General features: G+C 44.4%; 1 protein-coding gene across 4 annotated transcripts in view; it reads left to right on the forward strand.

Annotated features, from left to right (window-relative positions):
- RASAL2 (RAS protein activator like 2) overlaps window positions 1-17665 on the forward strand; it is a 231186-nt gene that overhangs the window by 172213 nt on the left and 41308 nt on the right. For all 4 annotated transcript variants that reach the window (XM_075287447.1, XM_075287448.1, XM_075287445.1 and 1 more), the window contains exon 5: window positions 9299-9411. In XM_075287447.1, coding sequence (XP_075143548.1) covers window positions 9299-9411 — 113 coding nt within the window. The remainder of the gene's footprint in view (window positions 1-9298; window positions 9412-17665) is intronic.

A 17665-nucleotide genomic window follows, 5' to 3' on the forward strand; every position in this document is an offset into this window, starting at 1 on the left:
TATATATATATATATACATATATATATATATATATATATATATATATATATATATATATATATATATATATACGGATGTAGCAGACTTAACCCCAACTTCTGCAATTGGTTAAACTTCTGCTGCAGCAGGATATCTTATTACATACGTCACCAAAACCAATGGAAAGTCATTAGCACAACATTTTTCCATATTACTTTTCATTGGGTTTTTGTTGTCAGCTATGACCAGACTGCAGCAGGTTAGCCAGTGGCGTAAGTTCAGGTTAACTCGGCTACATCTACCAGATCTACCAAAATTGCATTGATATAAGGCTACTAGAGAAGTAGTCCCCTGAAGAAAGATGGCTAGTATGCATATATGTTGGCGCGATATAAATAAATAAAACGTAATCTTTTATTATTATTATTATTATAATTAATTAGCGGAGCTAAGAAACGGTCACAGAAGATCTGGTCCAGGGAGCGCTGTGGTCTGGGGGAGTGCTGTGGTCTAGGGGAGCGCTGTGGTCTAGGGGAGCGCTGTGGTCTAGGGGAGCGCTGTGGTCTAGGGGAGCGCTGTGGTCTAGGGGAGCGCTGTGGTCTAGGGGAGCGCTGTGGTCTAGGGGAGCGCTGTGGTCTAGGGGAGCGCTGTGGTCTAGGTGAATGCTATGGTCTAGGGCAGCGCTGTGGTCTAGGTGAACGCTATGGTCTAGGGCAGCGCTGTGTTATTGGGGAGCGCTGTGGTCTAGGGAAGCGCTGTCATGTTTTGCACAGGTTTTGCTTCCTCTAGGGGTCGGCTTATGTACAACCTGTGTATCTACTGATAGGTTTGCAGGAAGGATATCGCGCCATTTCTGTTACTGAAGTAGAACACATGGACAGTGGAAACTTCTGGTATCCCTGTCTGTGTATATCACAGCAAAGAAAGGACCGAGTTGTCTCAAGACAAGGAGGACCCGTGCTGATGGGTTTAGGTGAAAGAAAACGACTTTATTGGAACAACACACAACGCGTTTCGGGCATGCACTCTGCCCTTCTTCAGGTGTAATGGTTCTTTGGCCGTCCAGCCGAGAGCTTCTCGGCTGGACGGCCAAAGAACCATTACACCTGAAGAAGGGCAGAGTGCATGCCCGAAACGCGTTGTGTGTTGTTCCAATAAAGTCGTTTTCTTTCACCTAAACCCATCAGCGCGGGTCCTCCTTGTCTTGAGACAACTCGGTCCTTTCTTTGCATTTACTTACACCCCCGTGGTGTGAGGTACCCTGCAGCTGTATCTATCTACAGGATCCCAGCCTGGATCTTGTTGTTTTGTGAAGTGTTGTGTACATACACAACTCTAAAAGGTGAGCCTCACTGCCATTTCACCAAAACCTTAAAATCACAGATCTACACTACGGTTTGCTCGGTGTCTTTTTCTTCTTTCTTTGTGTATATCACAGGGAAGCAGTCACCTGATATGCAAGTGCAGATATACCAGAGCTTAGGCTGCATGTATGTATGTATATATGCTTGGTCAGGGGAATGTCATGGCTCCTTATGATATCATTGTTTACATGCAAACAGCACAAGATGGATAGAGAACATTTATTAGTATATTAGTATATAATGCCCCAAATTGAGATTGTGGACAACCCCTTTAAGGAAAATAGATAGCGCTTCCTACTGTCCTGCATTAAAGGACTGTTGTTTTCAAGGGGTTGTCCAATTTCAGCAAATGAATGTTATTGTTTGTATAATGAAAAGTTATAGAATTTTGTAATATACTTTCTGTATCAATTCCTTGCAGTTTTCTAGATCTAGATCGCTGCTTGCTGTCACCCAGTGTTTACTTCCAGTGAATAAAAATTAGTCCATGGTCATGTGATCTACACACAGGTGCACAGCTCGTTACCAGGCAGATGTCTGATTACTGTGCTGTGACTGTAACAAGCTGTTACAACGACTGTGTCCATCACATGACCATGGACAGCATATCACATGACCATGGACAGCATATCACATGACCATGGACTGTACATCACATGACCCTGGACAGCATATCACATGACCATGGACTGTACATCACATGACCCTGGACAGCATATCACATGATCATGGACTGTACATCACATGACCCTGGACAGCATATCACATGACCATGGACTGTACATCACATGACCCTGGACAGCATATCACATGACCATGGACTGTACATCACATGACCCTGGACAGCATATCACATGATCATGGACTGTACATCACATGACCCTGGACAGCATATCACATGACCATGGACTGTACATCACATGACCCTGGACAGCATATCACATGACCATGGACTGTACATCACATGACCCTGGACAGCGTATCACATGACCATGGACTGTACATCACATGACCCTGGACAGCGTATCACATGACCATGGACTGTACATCACATGACCCTGGACTGTACATCACATGACCCTGGACAGCGTATCACATGACCATGGACTGTATATCACATGACCATGGACTGATTATTATTGATTGATACAGAAAGTATATTGGAAAACTCTCTAACTTTTCATTATACAAACAATAACATCTGCTGAAACCCCTTTATCTCCGGTGTGGCTCACAATAACTGGTGGAGTGTCACACAGTAGGGGATATACTGGAGAGCCAAGAATGACGCAATCCATGACCTGCACCCTTCATTTAGCAGTTAGAAAGCAAGGGGCAGTATACAACCTTACCACACCTCACCATAGCTATCTGGGACACTGTCATACATATTAGATTGTTGGCCAGTCCCACCAAAGTCAGCAGGCTAGGCCAACAGTAGTCTTGTGCATGGCCACCATTATTAAGTCTTTGGTTGAACACAGTCTCCAATGTAGCAGTCATGTCAACTCCTATTGTACAACGTAGATGGTTTGCTATGACTGTCGTGGCTGCCACCATTGCATATGGATTATCTACGGGACATAACACATTACCCTGCGGCATATCGTCTTTTCCTCCATGTAGGACTATTTGCCAGTGATACCATTATTCTAATTAGTGATATAACAATGATAGATGAGCCATTACATTGTACAGATGTATGGGCAGTACCGCGGCTCAGTGCTCATCACTGTTGCTTTGCAGCGCTGGGGTCCTGGATTCGAATCTGGCCAAGGACATTGTGCATGGAGCCTGTATGTTCTCCTTGTGTTTCCTCCCACATGTCAAAAATATATTGGCTTCCTGTACAAACAACTGACCCTTGTGGGTGTTGGGGATGAGCTACTACCCCCCTACTCCACAACACTCCCTACATTTTGAGTCTTTGTGACTCTGTGTTTGTCATTGTCATGAATACTTTTCCCTACTTTATACAAGGTAGCACCATCCTATATAACTGCAATGGTTTTTAGATGTGATAGCCTTTGCCCCCAGGATCCTCCTAGTTGGCCCTGTGCCCTACACCTTACATGTCAGCAGTGATATAGAAGACTGTACACATTGCGCAGATTTAGCATTACCCCCAGACTCTTCCTCGCTGTCAGTGCATTGTGTAGCTTGTGATGTTTTGCTGCTCCAAGGGCCAGATGAAATCCTGCTTGGGGATACGATTTGCTAAATCTTTGCTAGTTGGGCCTGACATATGCTTACATTACAGTTTTAATTGCTTCCCAGGGACCCTGCAGCCGCTGTGAGTGACAGGTTGTTGCTGCGGACTGAAGGCTGGCTGGGTTTTGTCACATCATTGTGCCTGACCGGCGCGTCATGTCTTCCAATATCTCAGGCTATTTCTCATGACGTCTGATGGGTATGAGTTATTATGTAGAATACTTCAATGAGCGAGAAATCATATTGTGGGAATTTCCTGCAAGTATGAAGACGTCTTCCATGAGTCAGAAAGTCTGCGCCATTTAGATTTAGTACAACAAGAGTGAATGTGATACAACGCGGTCATGTGACGGTCAGAGGAAGATTTATTTCTTTACCTTGGCTTTAAAAATGAATGTATAACTTTGACACGACTTCCAAAAAAGTGTCAAAATGATTCCTAAGGAAACCCTCACGACCTTACTGAAAAGACACATGAACTAAAAGTATCCATCCCTTCACCCAGGATGGGGGATATATATGCAGATATCTTTGTATCTGTCATGTTGTAACATTTGCTGACTATGGATTCCCCCCCCCCTTAAAGTGATTATCCCAGCATGAGATAGCATATGTATGGATCTGAAAACAATGACAGATGTTTGCTATTTATCGGATTGTAAAAATACTCTGGTAACAGTTATTTACATATTTTGGCGCCACCTGGTGTTACCAGTATATTTAGGTGTCCATGTCCACCTTCTGAGTTGTGGACGCACGTGCTCAGTCGTATCTTTCCACAGCAAGGCCTCTGCACAGTGATCCTTGTTCACTGCAAAGCAGCCAGAAGCAATGGTGTGATGCCCAGCCTTGCAGATAGATAGAATGATGTTTCCCCCTTGTTAATTTCGCCCAGCGTTGCGTTATTTTTGGCAATGTGCAGATGATATTGGACATTAGACAAGGACATTGCTGTTGCTCAAATGAGATAAGCAGCAATGCCCTTTTTGCTCCAAGGAGCTATTTTTGTATTTCAGCCATGGTGGTGCCAGTTCTCCAGGGGGAAACGCTGTTAGGTTCTGGTCACCTGAATCTTATCTACTTGCAGGGCTGGTTTATTATGCCGGGCTCTAATGACAGACTTCACACACCAAAACATCCTCTTCTCCCAGGGTTCATAACTTAGGCTGTGTTCAGGGATTTCGCCCCCGAATCCAGAGCAGATTCCTGCTGGAATCCGCCTCCAATTGTTTTCAATGGGAGGCAGAGATCGCAGCAGGACGTGAAAGAAAGAAGCGTCCTACTCGATCTTGCCACGGATGCCACGGCTCGACACTCCATTCATCCAGGCCTAATCAAGAGAGGGATGCTGCAATGGAAGCTAATGCACTGCAGCATCATCCCATCACAGCTAGACCATGGCGAAAATGCTGGCAGTGGAAAATGAAGAAGAATTCCTCTTCATTTTCCGCCTTGTTAACGTACCCTAAGTGATCTTCCATTTATGCTATTTTTATTTCCCTACCTATAGAGAATCCCCTCTCTTTCCCTACATGTATGCCAGTGGTCTGCAAGTCCATGCATAGAGTACTGCTCATTGCCCTGCTGCCCCTGGACTTGGCATTGTTTGAAGTGTAAAGCCGCCACTCACCCATTGCATGTATGGGCATGCTGGGTGAATATAGGGAGTTCTCTTGATCAGGACCCTCCATGTCCCAAGAGGACCCGAGAACCCTTTTTTCTCTTCCCCCCCCCCCTTGCTCATCTTGTGATGGATCCCCAATATGATGGGGCCACAGGTTCCTTTCCCCTGCCGCAGTTTAGACACCGCTTTTCTTGGCAGGAGCATCTTTCTCTCTCTTGCCTGGTTTCACATTACTGAATTATCGTCTGTGATTCCCAACTCTGCATTATTCTGATGAAATTATCCTGCACCATTGCTCTCATGCATTAAGATGCACCTTCCTCCTCCCGCCTTCCCGCCATCTTGAATCAATATCCCTTTAATATAATAAGCTATTGTTTGGAATAACCTGTGCTGGGATATCCCCATTTTGTGCTAATGCTGTAACAAATTGGCCTTACCATCAGTGTTGGAGGCTGCATCTTCCAGTAATAGATTATTATAGGTCCAGGTCGTTCCTGGCTCTTTTAGGATGATGGCTATTAGTGCGGGCCCTGACTTCCTATAATATAGGCTTTTGGTTCCAGCTGTGGCTGTCAGTAAATGCTGGGAGTTGTAGTGTCATCAGAGCTGGAGACCCCGGATGTATATAGGCTGTCAGTGCCTGCAGTGTGAATACCCTCCCATAGCTTATATATGGAATAAACTCCAATATTAGCAGTAGCAACCAGCATGGAAATGAAGGGGACACATACTTTAGATTGCACGGAGAACTTTTCTCTCCAATGGTTCAGTATGAAAACGATGGACACCTGGCGGACCCCTTTATAGTCTTTGGGGTCTGTAGGTGTCAAAGAGTAACCGTTACTTAAGTGGACAGGCTCTCTGTCATTTGGCTCCCCTGGCAAATCCAAGCAACGAAGAGCACGGCGCAAGTATGAACCCGACCTTAGCTGAACAGCCCCTTGTTATCTTAGGGATTGTTCACATGGGACTAGTGACCGTGTATTTTGGTCCTGGTTTTGGACGGGAAGTCGTGTCAGAATAGGACCAAAATGTGCCTGTCGGGACTTCCGACAGTCGCAACTTCCCACTCCGGAATAGGCCCAAATGAATGGGCCTAGTGTGGAGGGTGCTGCCGCGAGGTGGACGCCGGGGCTGAATCAGCCACAGAATCCGCCTGAAGAAAGGGCAGCTCGCTTCTTTTTCCTGTAAGCGGGAACATACCACTAGTGGAAAAAAGAACACTAGCCGTCTACATAGACCTCTATTGTGAGGGGTGGATTTTGAGGTGGATTTGGCGTCAAAATCCACCCGCCCCATGTGAATGAGCCCTTAGATAAATACTACATGCTTGTATATAGGCCCAGTACACACTAGCAACATGGTCATGACAGATCAGCGTTCAAATCCTAATAAATCATGATGGATCCTATAGATTCGCATTAAGCGTAACCCTGCCTACTACACTGGGGCATCCTGGTGGTCAATAGACTTCCATTATCGGCATTGGTTCAGCCAGGATCCTGAGGTTTCTTCCTCTTATCCATTGAATCTATCTTTCTGTAGAACAATTAGATACGACCCTTACGCCGTCTTCCTCCAGATCTCCAGCTACGGCTCCTCATAAACTCTCCAAACCCGCACGACCATGTCCATTTGCTGCATGTCTTAGTTATGACGGCTGAGCACACAGGCATATTGGGCATGAAATTGCTTATGGGAGCCGTACGGAGCCTTGTTGTGCAGAGCGCCCGGAGCGTCGTTGGAGGTTTATCTCCAGCTTATTGACATTGATTGTCTAATTACGGAGCCCGATGGCGGATTTTATTCACAGAGACTCAGTTCAGATGATTTATATGAAGAGCGACAACCAACGTGGCGATAATTCCTAAACCGAGTGAAAATGAGTTTTAGATATGCGGCTGATTTATTAACTATTAAAAGGGGTGAAAGCAGAATACGTCTTGTTAAGTAGGACTGGGATATAGATATACGCTATAACCCGATATCTGATACGTTTCAATCCTGGGTGTTCTCAGGAACCACAGATATATGGAGGGAGGGGGCTTGTAGGTTTATATTACATGGCCAGACTGTCTGTCCTATGGACGCAGCACATACATAGATCATTGAGGATGTGTTCAGCATCCACAGCCGTCTATATGTAATAGTATACAGTGCCGTGGAAGTATTTGCTGCACATTATGGAATACTATACAGTTTATCTTTTCTTAAAGGGATCTTCCCATAGACCTATAATCCTATAGAACTTTCTAAACCACTAAAAGTTAACATTTTTGCAAATTATTAAAAATCTTGCATTGTGTTAAAGATTGTCTCTAACCAAAATTCCTTTGTCTTCAGTTGCCAATGATACGACCATGAATATAGGAATTTTCTATGGTCTGGGACATGATTTCTGTAATGTGAATGGCTGTCAGGCATTGACAGTGCCCAGAATTTACGGCAGGGTTTCTAACAAGTGCCGTCCACTGTGCTGGTACTATGGACATTGCATTGGGTTAGCTACATCCCTGGTGGACATATTGCATAGGGTTAGAATAAGTGGTAATATAAGATTGGTGGGGGTCTGACTACCAGGACCCGAGCCAAACTAGGAGTTTTTTGGGGGTTTTTTTTTTGTCCTATCAGTATGTCTTTTGTAGAATGGGACGAAATCCACGCAAACACGGGGAGAACATACAAACTCCTTGCAGATGTTTTTCCTGACGGGACTCGAACCCAGGACTCCAGCACTAAAAGGCTGCAGTACTAACCACTGAGCCACCGTGTTGCTAGGAGGTTTAGCAGGAGCTGAACGTGGAGCTGAGGTCACAGATTTCTTCTGATGCTCCATTCAAATCTATAGGACTGATGGAAATAATCTGGTAGGGCTCTCCATAGACATTGATTGAGCGGCAGGGTGCGTGCTTGACCACTGCTCCATTCCATGTCTTCAGAACAAGGGACCCCCCATTCTAGCCATGGCGGGGGTCCAGCAATTATATATTTATTACCTATCCTATGGACGGGTGCTCAATGTTTCTCATAGTATTAACCCTTTCAATTAATTTTCCAAAGATTATGCAGATTGATTTTGGGTTCCAGTTCATTGCTATTTCCAAGCACTGTGCTTGGTGTTGGCGTATAGAAAGTAGGGAGAAGCACAGGGACATACAACATGTCAGGCTATATGGATGCCGTATAGGGTGGTCCTTCACTACAGGCCCTCTTGTATTAGTTTGCTATGAGTTAGGGTCTCTTGCTGTAGGCCAGGGCTAGGGAACGTACGGCTCTCCAGCTGTTGCAAAACTACAACTCCCAGCATGCATACTCGCTCTGCTGTTCTTGGAACTCCCATAGAAGTGAATGGAGCATGCTGGGAGTTGTAGTTTCACAGCAGCTGGAGAGCCGAAGGTTCCCTACCCCTGCTCTAGGCCCTTCCATGTATGACTCTCCTCTGAATGGCTGGCATGTAATATTACATTTTAATATTTACAGAGCAGCGCTTTCTCACATGCTGGGTATGCGCAGGCGGCCGTAAGCACAAAAATCTCTTTAATAAAATAATGAATCATTTACTACAGTGGCAGACATTGTGTCTTATAAAACATGTCCCACAGGCATCGCTTCTCCTAATTTTCATGGGACGTCTTCAGCTCCATTGCCTGTGACAGCACCCAGATTGTTATAAAGCGCTATACCCATGTTACGAACCAAATACACCGCAATATTAGTCTTTGATGTATTCCCTTGTGCAAAAATGTTAATAATTTATCCATCTCTGAGTTATCTTGGTCTCCTACACAAGTATGAGAGGCTCAGTGACAACCACTGATCTGTTGCAGCGCCCCTAGGGAGTGTCCTCCAGTATTGCAGTCAGGGAATGCTATGTGAATTTGCAGAATTTCACCCTTTCGTGCATCAGTTATTTTTTTTGTTTATGAACCAGGGAGCTCAGGATGTGTAACGCTTAAAGTTCTTCCGGCATAGGCGATTGCTACCTTCGATGAGTAATGTTGCAGTCTATGGAGGTGGCCATGAATAACGCTCTAATATAATAAAGCTGACATGTCGCAGATCGGACCGTTGACCGTGTTATTTGTAAGCCTCTCACCGCCTCCTGTTTTCTCCTAGGGCTTCTTCAGCAAACGTCTAAAAGGCTCAATAAAGAGGACAAAGAGTCAGTCAAAGCTGGACAGAAACACAAGCTTCCGCCTGCCGTCGCTGCGGCCTGCAGACACTGACAGGTAAGATTGGCTGAGCCTATTCGGATGATGTGTTTGGCAATTTAGTGCAGCCCTGGCGTAGCGCTGCCGCTTACTCGCGTGACCCCAGTCCTCTCGTCTCCCATTGCTGAGTGATGTATAGCGCCATAAATCTGACGCACAGAGAACTGGCCAGAGCCTTATTAATTTGCAGAGTTATGGCTAGGACATAAAAAATACTTGTGATGAGCCTCCCATAGGACAACGTCTACATGTAAAATATAGCGGGGAGATTTATAGCGTCTCCACAGGACGAAGGTGGGTTTATTGCAGCAATTAGCTGACTAATTGGGCTGAATAGGACACCCAGGGATCCCGCTCGGTGGCAGGAGACAGGATTGTCGTCTCGTGCACTTGGTTAGAACTTGTCACCTTGTTTTATTAGCTGTATTAGGACAATAATAGAATCAGAATCCAGTTTTGTCAATGCATTGAATTATATGACAGCCTGTATTCTAGTCCGGAGCTGCATTCACCATTCTGCAGGCTTCAGAGGTGGAATCGTAGAACTTGCTGCTGTGATTTGTATTGTTAAATGTGTCTTCTTTTACTAGGCATTGTATAGTAGTCTTATGAACATAGTGGGAGCCTTTGCTCTCGCATGCAACTAGTCATTTGTCACCCACTTCCTTCCTCCAGGGGACATCACTGTATTTATAGGTCTGGTATATCAAGCATATCATTGATGTTTACTGCAAGGTGTGATTGGAGGTCGGAGCCAAGGTCCAGTAATTATACGCTAGTATACAGTCACACACTTCCGGAGCTGCTGTATACTGGAGGGATATCATACAATGCTAGCAAGCTTTTGTGTAAAGTGGTGCGGCTGAGCGGTGAACATTACATCTACTGATTGGTCACTGAGGGAGTCTGCAGGTGTAGTTCATGGCTGCCGCAGGTGCCCTGTCTCTACTCCTTCCATTGCCATGTTGACTCTGCCAGAGCACTAGGGGCCTCCATCTTGTTGGAGTTGAGTAAGTTAAAGAGGTTTTCCACTATTTCAAGCATATCATTGATGATTGCTGCAAGGTGTGATTATACGCTAGTCCATAGTCAGATCTACTATATGCAGGGATAATATAGTAAAATACTACTCATTCCCGTGCTGTGAACATTGCATTCACTGATAAGTCACTTAGGGCATGTTCACACAACGTAATTTGGTGCTGATTTTGTGGTGGATTCCTTATCCAAATCAGCACCAAATTCTGCCCTGAATTTGCCTCCCGGTGTTTTCAGTAGAAGACAGAGATCGAAGCAGGATGCTGAAAAATAAGCACCCTGATCGACCTTGCATTAGGATACCACGGCAGATACAGCCACAGAGCCCACAGATCAAGATACTTAGAGCCTTCATCTGAGCCGTAGCAGCCGAGTGAAAGTCACAGCAGCAACCCATAGGGGCGGAAAGTGGAGAGGAATTTGAGGCGTAAATCCATCTCCTATTTCTGTTCGCTATCTGCCTTGTGAACATACCCTTAGGCCCCGTTCACACGGGGCAAGAGGAGGCGGATTTTGGCGCGGAATCTATGTCATAATCCGCCTCCTCACAATGGTGATCTATGTAGACCTCTAGCGTTCTTTTTTCCGTTAGCGGAAGAAAGAAACGAGCTGCCCTTTTTTCAGGCTGAATTAGCCGCGGTTTCCACCTCGTGACAGCACCCTCCAGACTAGGCCCATTCATTTGGGCCTAATCCGGAGCGGAAAGCTGCGACGGGCAGCACTGTACCTCCCATGAGGCAACCTGAAGCGACCACTTCAGGCGGCGCTATGTCAGGGCCCCAGGGAGGGCGGCATTTTTCCTTTTCTAAGCCAGTCCAGGACTGTGTTTCCGCAAAATGGGGCCTAAGTCTAAGGCCACGATCCAGTTGTTTAAAACCTGTGTGCCAGTAGTATTGGTGGATACTGACAACCACAATGGTCCATGGGGTGTATGCGGCCATTTTGTGCAATTATTTTCCCCAAGACTTTTGTGCATTACAGCCCATAGATCTCCATTACAAAAGGTGCAGTATAACATTTCTCTCGCCGTCTATTCCCACCAGCTAGACGTTGTTTACCGCCCCTTGTTGTATAACATGGCCCTCCTCCCACGCCCTAGGCCACGCTGAGAGCCTGAACTTCTTACTCTTCATCACTTGCCCCCGGCTTTTCTGTTAGGCGAATTCCGCAAATGTTTTCTTTCTTAAGACAAGTGTGCGTTGCATTCATAATCTCGCCTTTATTGTTCCTTGTGTATTCATGCTTAGTAGCAATTGTATGTGTTTGACTATTCTCTAAAGTTAATGTTCCTTTTACAGCTCCAGTTTTGGCAAGAAGTCTTTGGCATGAATGCGCTCGCTCATATTCCCATTTGTCTTCTCAAAGTCATTTGCCTTCTATACAGCGGTGCCTGTCGGCGTATAGCGTCTAGCTTATGGATCCGCTGATGTTTTGGGTGGGCGCGTCGTATTGGCAAACTGAGTTTCCTAAATCCATAGAGTAATGTTAAGTCCAGACATTGGGTCATTGGGAACGAGCCTTGACTGCAGTAAGATTTGCACCATCACACGATGCCCTCCTTCCCTTCTTCCCTTCTTGTCTGATAGTACTAAGGCCTTATTCACACACCCGTTTTGTTTTTCACGGACCTAAAGCTCATGGAAAATCTTCATTTTTGGCCTTATTTATTATCTCAGCCATTTTTCAAACACCTGTCACGTGACCGTTTTAAAACCCATGAAAGTCTATGGGTGTATTCCCTTGTCTGTTTTTGTATCTGTCAAAACAGACAAAGACCGAGCACGTCAGGTTTTTTTTGTTTTTGGTAGACACATAAAAGGTAACATTCTGTCTCATTGTTTTTTTTTTAAAAAAAACTGCCACGTTTTTCATGTGAATAAGACCTTAGAACTATCTTAACCAATGACCAACCAATATTCAAAGTATATTTTTTAATTTTGGTGATATTTTTTATTAAAAAAAAAAAAAAAAATTGCCACTATCTATATATTTTTTTTAAAAAAAAGTAGTAAATCCTGCAATCTTTATCCTAACTAGTAAGCCTAATAGCCTAACACTTGCCAATTCTGTAGCAGTTTTGTAACAGATAGTATTACAATTAGAATAGACACCACTGACCCATCTTTGCAACCACTACTGACAATAGATGATGTCACCACTTACTGTACTTTTTCCTCCTCCCTGCACAGAGCATACCTAGAAACTCTCCCATAGACCTCAATGAGACGGCTCCAATCTGTTGTTGTCTATGGTCATGACTATATGGTAAATGATGCATTCTCTTTAAAGCGATTGCCCAATTTTTGCAGAAATTTCAGAAATGTCCTAAGCAGACGTGTCGTGGCCTGTGAAGCTCTGACACAGTTCATTCCTTGCCCCAGCGCACACTGAGGATTCTCCATTCACCCGCTGCCCAGGGGTCCCCTGCGGACGCAGCAGCTGCCACATTCATAGCTCCCAAGGTGACGGGGTCATGTGACTGTCCCATTGCTGCGTCTCCTTCTGCACTGATGGTGTTCTGCATATGAGCAGATAATGCTACAGCACGCTGCCCGGGATGGAATGACCCATGGTAGCCAGCAGACACAGATTTATAAACCAGTAAACTGAGAAGTGCATCAAAATATACCAAAATATACAGATATCCAGTGACTAAAAGCAATGAAAAATTGTTAACAGTACAAAACACATGCACTAGAAGTGTAAAATATGATAGGTTACAACCCCAAGACCCTCCTAAAGCTATCATATTAATGGGAGTCTGTCTCCAGAACAAACATATCAACCCAGCCCCGCAGATAGGTAGGTTAGGGTCCCCGGAATCAAACCACTAAAACAGTAGTCCGGCTGCCCGACCTTTGGGTCCCCTGGCAGACCCAAAAGATGAAGATCTTGGCACAGATGTGAACCTAGCTCTAGATCTCTGAACATGTTAAGATGCCCCAGCAGTCATCTGATGCCCAGTGGTTATTGGGTATGGGCCCCTTTCTAAATAACGGGACCCGTGCAGGATACTTACTGGGTTTTAGGTAACTGAACTGCCCAACATACAGTTGTCTATGGACAGGGCCTGTAAGAGTTTAATGCATCCAGTTCTTGTGAAGTTCTGCGGGTTGGTCCGGTCCTTCCCAAGGAATAGTTATATTTGCTAGCGCCGTGCCCCCACTTGTTTCTTATGGAATCTATGGAGTGATATATGGACGGGGTTGTTGTTGTTGCTGTCAGAATAGCGGCTATCTGGCCTGTGGTGTGCTCTGTAAGGGATATGGGAGGGTTAGGACTCGGCCTCTTCTGACAGCTGGGCTGGATTCTTTCCCCTCTGGACTGCTAAACACGTGGGACGGATTCCTGCAGATTAAGCGAAAGTCATTTTCTGGCATTAACGTGTGCGCCGGCTGACCAGGACACTAGCTGTACACTGGGCATCCTGACATGACGGAGGGCTGATATGGCTTTTACTATCAGAAGATCCTGGGGCGCCCGCTCTGCCAGCTCTTTCTATATTAGGTAGGTTATACTTTAGTGCAATGCATTAGTGATGGCCCGCACCATGTACTAGACACATCACATATCACTCTAGTAATATTCCTTATGCAGTCAGTTTGCACAGAGATTGTCATGATGGATTCACACATACTGGAATTGTCATGCACAAGAATTTAGAGGTGGAATTGCTTCGGATTTAACCCCAGACCTAGCAGATTTTTTGAAAGGATTATGTGTTTGGTGTGACATGTGAAGCCGCCCTCCAGGGCGCATCTGTGGCCGGCCTATAAAACTTCTCACTTGGTCGGTGTATCAGTTTTTCTGCTTTAACTTTGCACCTTTGCACGTGTGATTGGTTTAGGACATGCTGCATGGAAGTGACCAGGACTTGTACAACGCAGGATACAAGCGCTATATGCAGCATTTATGTCAATGGGAGATGAGCGCTGACAGCAGACACGACGACTACCCATGGTGCAGAATGGCCGACCTCGGCCTCCTACACAGTTTTTGTTGGTCTATTTTTGGCTTTATAGGCTTTTTTGGATGGATTTTCTATTGAAACATTTTAATGTGTATCTTAATCATTTTTAGTTCTAAATATTTTGGTGTTTATAACAGCCATTTCAGTTTGATATATCTAATAACTGATGGACACAGTAATATTTCAGGATTGAAATGAGGTTTATTGTACTAACAGAAAATGTGCAATATGCATTAAACCAAAATTTGACCGGTGCAAAAGTATGGGCACCTCAACAGAAAAGTGACATTAATATTTAGTAGATCCTCCTTTTGCAAAGATAACAGCCTCTAGTCGCTTCCTGTAGCTTTTAATCAGTTCCTGGATCCTGGATAAAGGTATTTTGGACAAACAATTCAAGTTCAGTTAAGTTAGATGGTCGCCGAGCATTGACAGCCCGCTTCAAATCATCCCACAGATGTTCAATGATATTCAGGTCTGGGGACTGGGATGGCCATTCCAGAACATTGTAATTGTTCCTCTGCATGAATGCCTGAGGATTTGGAGCGGTGTTTTGGATCATTGTCTTGCTGAAATATCCATCCCCGGCGTAACTTCAACTTCGTCACTGATTCTTGAACATTATTCTCAAGAATCTGCTGATACGGAGTGGAATCCATGCGACCCTCAACTTTAACAAGATTCCCGGTACCAGCATTGGCCACACAGCCCCAAAGCATGATGGAACCTCCACCAAATTTTACAGTGGGTAGCAAGTGTTTTTCTTGGAATGCTGTTTTTTTGGACGCCATGCATAACGCCTTTTTGTATGACCAAACAACTCAATCTTTGTTTCATCAGTCCACAGGACCTTCATCCAAAATGATGCTGGCTTGTCCAAATGTGCTTTTGCATACCTCAGGCGACTCTGTTTGTGGCGTGCTTGCAGAAACGGCTTCTTTCTCATCACTCTTCCATATAGCTTCTCCTTGTGCAAAGTGCGCTGTATTGTTGACCGATGCACAGTGACACCATCTGCAGCAAGATGATGCTGCAGCTCTTTGGAGGTGGTCTGTGGATTGTCCTTGACTGTTCTCACCATTCTTCTTCTCTGCCTTTCTGATATTTTTCTTGGCCTGCCACTTCTGGGCTTAACAAGAACTGTCCCTGTGGTCTTCCATTTCCTTACTATGTTCCTCACAGTGGAAACTGACAGGTTAAATCTCTGAGACAACTTTTTGTATCCTTCCCCTGAACAACTATGTTGAACAATCTTTGTTTTCAGATCATTTGAGAGTTGTTTTGAGTAGCCCATGATGCCACTCTTCAGAGGAGATTCAAATAGGAGATCAACTTGCAATTGGCCACCTTAAATACCTTTTCTTATGATTGGATACATCTGGCTATGAAGTTCAAAGCTCACTGAGGTTACAAAACCAATTTTGTGCTTCAGTAAGTCAGTAAAAAGTAGTTAGGGGAATTCAAATCAATAAAATGATAAGGGTGCCCATACTTTTGCACCGGTCAAATTTTGGTTTAATGCATATTGCACATTTTCTGTTAGTACAATAAACCTCATTTCAATCCTGAAATATTACTGTGTCCATCAGTTATTAGATATATCAAACTGAAATGGCTGTTGCAAACACCAAAATATTTAGAACAAAAAATGATTAAGATTAATAGGGGTGCCCAAACTTTTTCATAAGACTGTGTGTATATATATATATATATATATATATATATATATATATATATATATATATATATATATTGTATAATATTATAATGTATATTATAATAATATGTTATTGAAAGTATCCATCACTGTGCCGCTTTCTTCCATGTGGCGTGGAGTGTGGTACAGCTCACTTGCATGTCACTGACCTGTAATCCAGTCACACACACTAATGGACTGGGGTCATGGCTAGGAACCAACCTTCAGTTACTCTACCGATTTGTGTGGATCCTGGGGGTCAAATCTGCACTCATCATAAATGAATGGCCTATTTTTGAGATAAATGTGTCATACCCCTTTAATGGATTAGCATTCCCCTCTGCCACTCTCCCTAGTACCCAAGTCTTTCCCATTCATGCCTCGGACTCTCTATGTTCTGGATAGTGGTTGTGTAGAACTACAACTCCCAACATGCATAGTTGCTGTGCTCTTCTGGGAGCTGTCATAGAAGTGAATGGAGCATGCTGGGAGTTGTAGTTTCACAAAAGACTGGCTTAATATAGAAAGGACCTGTCACCTCTACCAATATGTCTTATATTCCCCATGAAGACACACCTTCCAGCACCCATTTTATCCTAAGACAACCTAACCCTGTCCTCTAATCATAATGGGAAAGATAACACCCAGTCGGCCATTGACTTCTACATTTCCAGGAAGAGTAACAGAGGAACGGCACTATAGAGCGAGTTTTTGCAAATCGGCAAACTGAAGTTGTGCTGCATTTACAGAGCAGTAAGGAGACTATAAAGCAGAAGCCACCAGCAAATCCCCTTCATTATAGACATGGAGTCACTGATATATAGCGTCTTCATGATATACTGAGCTATTTAGCAGAGCCGTTACTTATGTCATGAACACAATAAATGTGCGTCTGCGGCGCTTGGCATAAGCTGCTGTCTAGTATTTGCACTGTGGAGCGTGCGGCTCTGCAGTCTGAATGTGCACGAAGCAGAAGATTCCCATCGCTGCATTATTCTGCCGCCGGCCAGTGACAGCCGCTGACCCGTCCTACAAGCCGATGCCATGCTGCTCTGGGACCACAGGGTAACAGGAGGGAGAAGCCTTATATATTACTGCCATTTATTCAGGGCATGGGGGAATAAACGCAGACTATCGAAGAATTAGACACTGGTAAATACGTCAGCAATATTGTAACGTTACATAATAATCGAATGTTCTATGCCAGTGTAAAACTACTCAATTTTGCGGTGTGATTTTGCCACTAAAAATCACATTTGGCTATCTGTTTACTGGCGAGGACGTCACAATTCTGGTAATATAATTGTAAACCTTTGCTCTGATTCCTTCGTAAATAGTCGACAGCCTGAAGGAACTGCAAAGCTCCTCTAATTTAAGAAATAGTGACTGAATTCCTATGAAAGTGACTATGTACAAGCTATACACGTAACGCTGCGTTCATACTAGCGGTCGGCTCCGTTGTTGGGGTCCATTGGGGGTTACACACACAGCCTGGTAGACCCATTGACTGTAATGGGATCCATTGGATGTCCGTCATTTATAAAGTGATTTTCGTCGGACTCTGCGCC

Source organism: Leptodactylus fuscus, chromosome 9 (assembly GCF_031893055.1).
Source record: "Leptodactylus fuscus isolate aLepFus1 chromosome 9, aLepFus1.hap2, whole genome shotgun sequence".
In the NCBI taxonomy this organism is placed as follows: Eukaryota; Metazoa; Chordata; class Amphibia; order Anura; family Leptodactylidae; genus Leptodactylus; species Leptodactylus fuscus.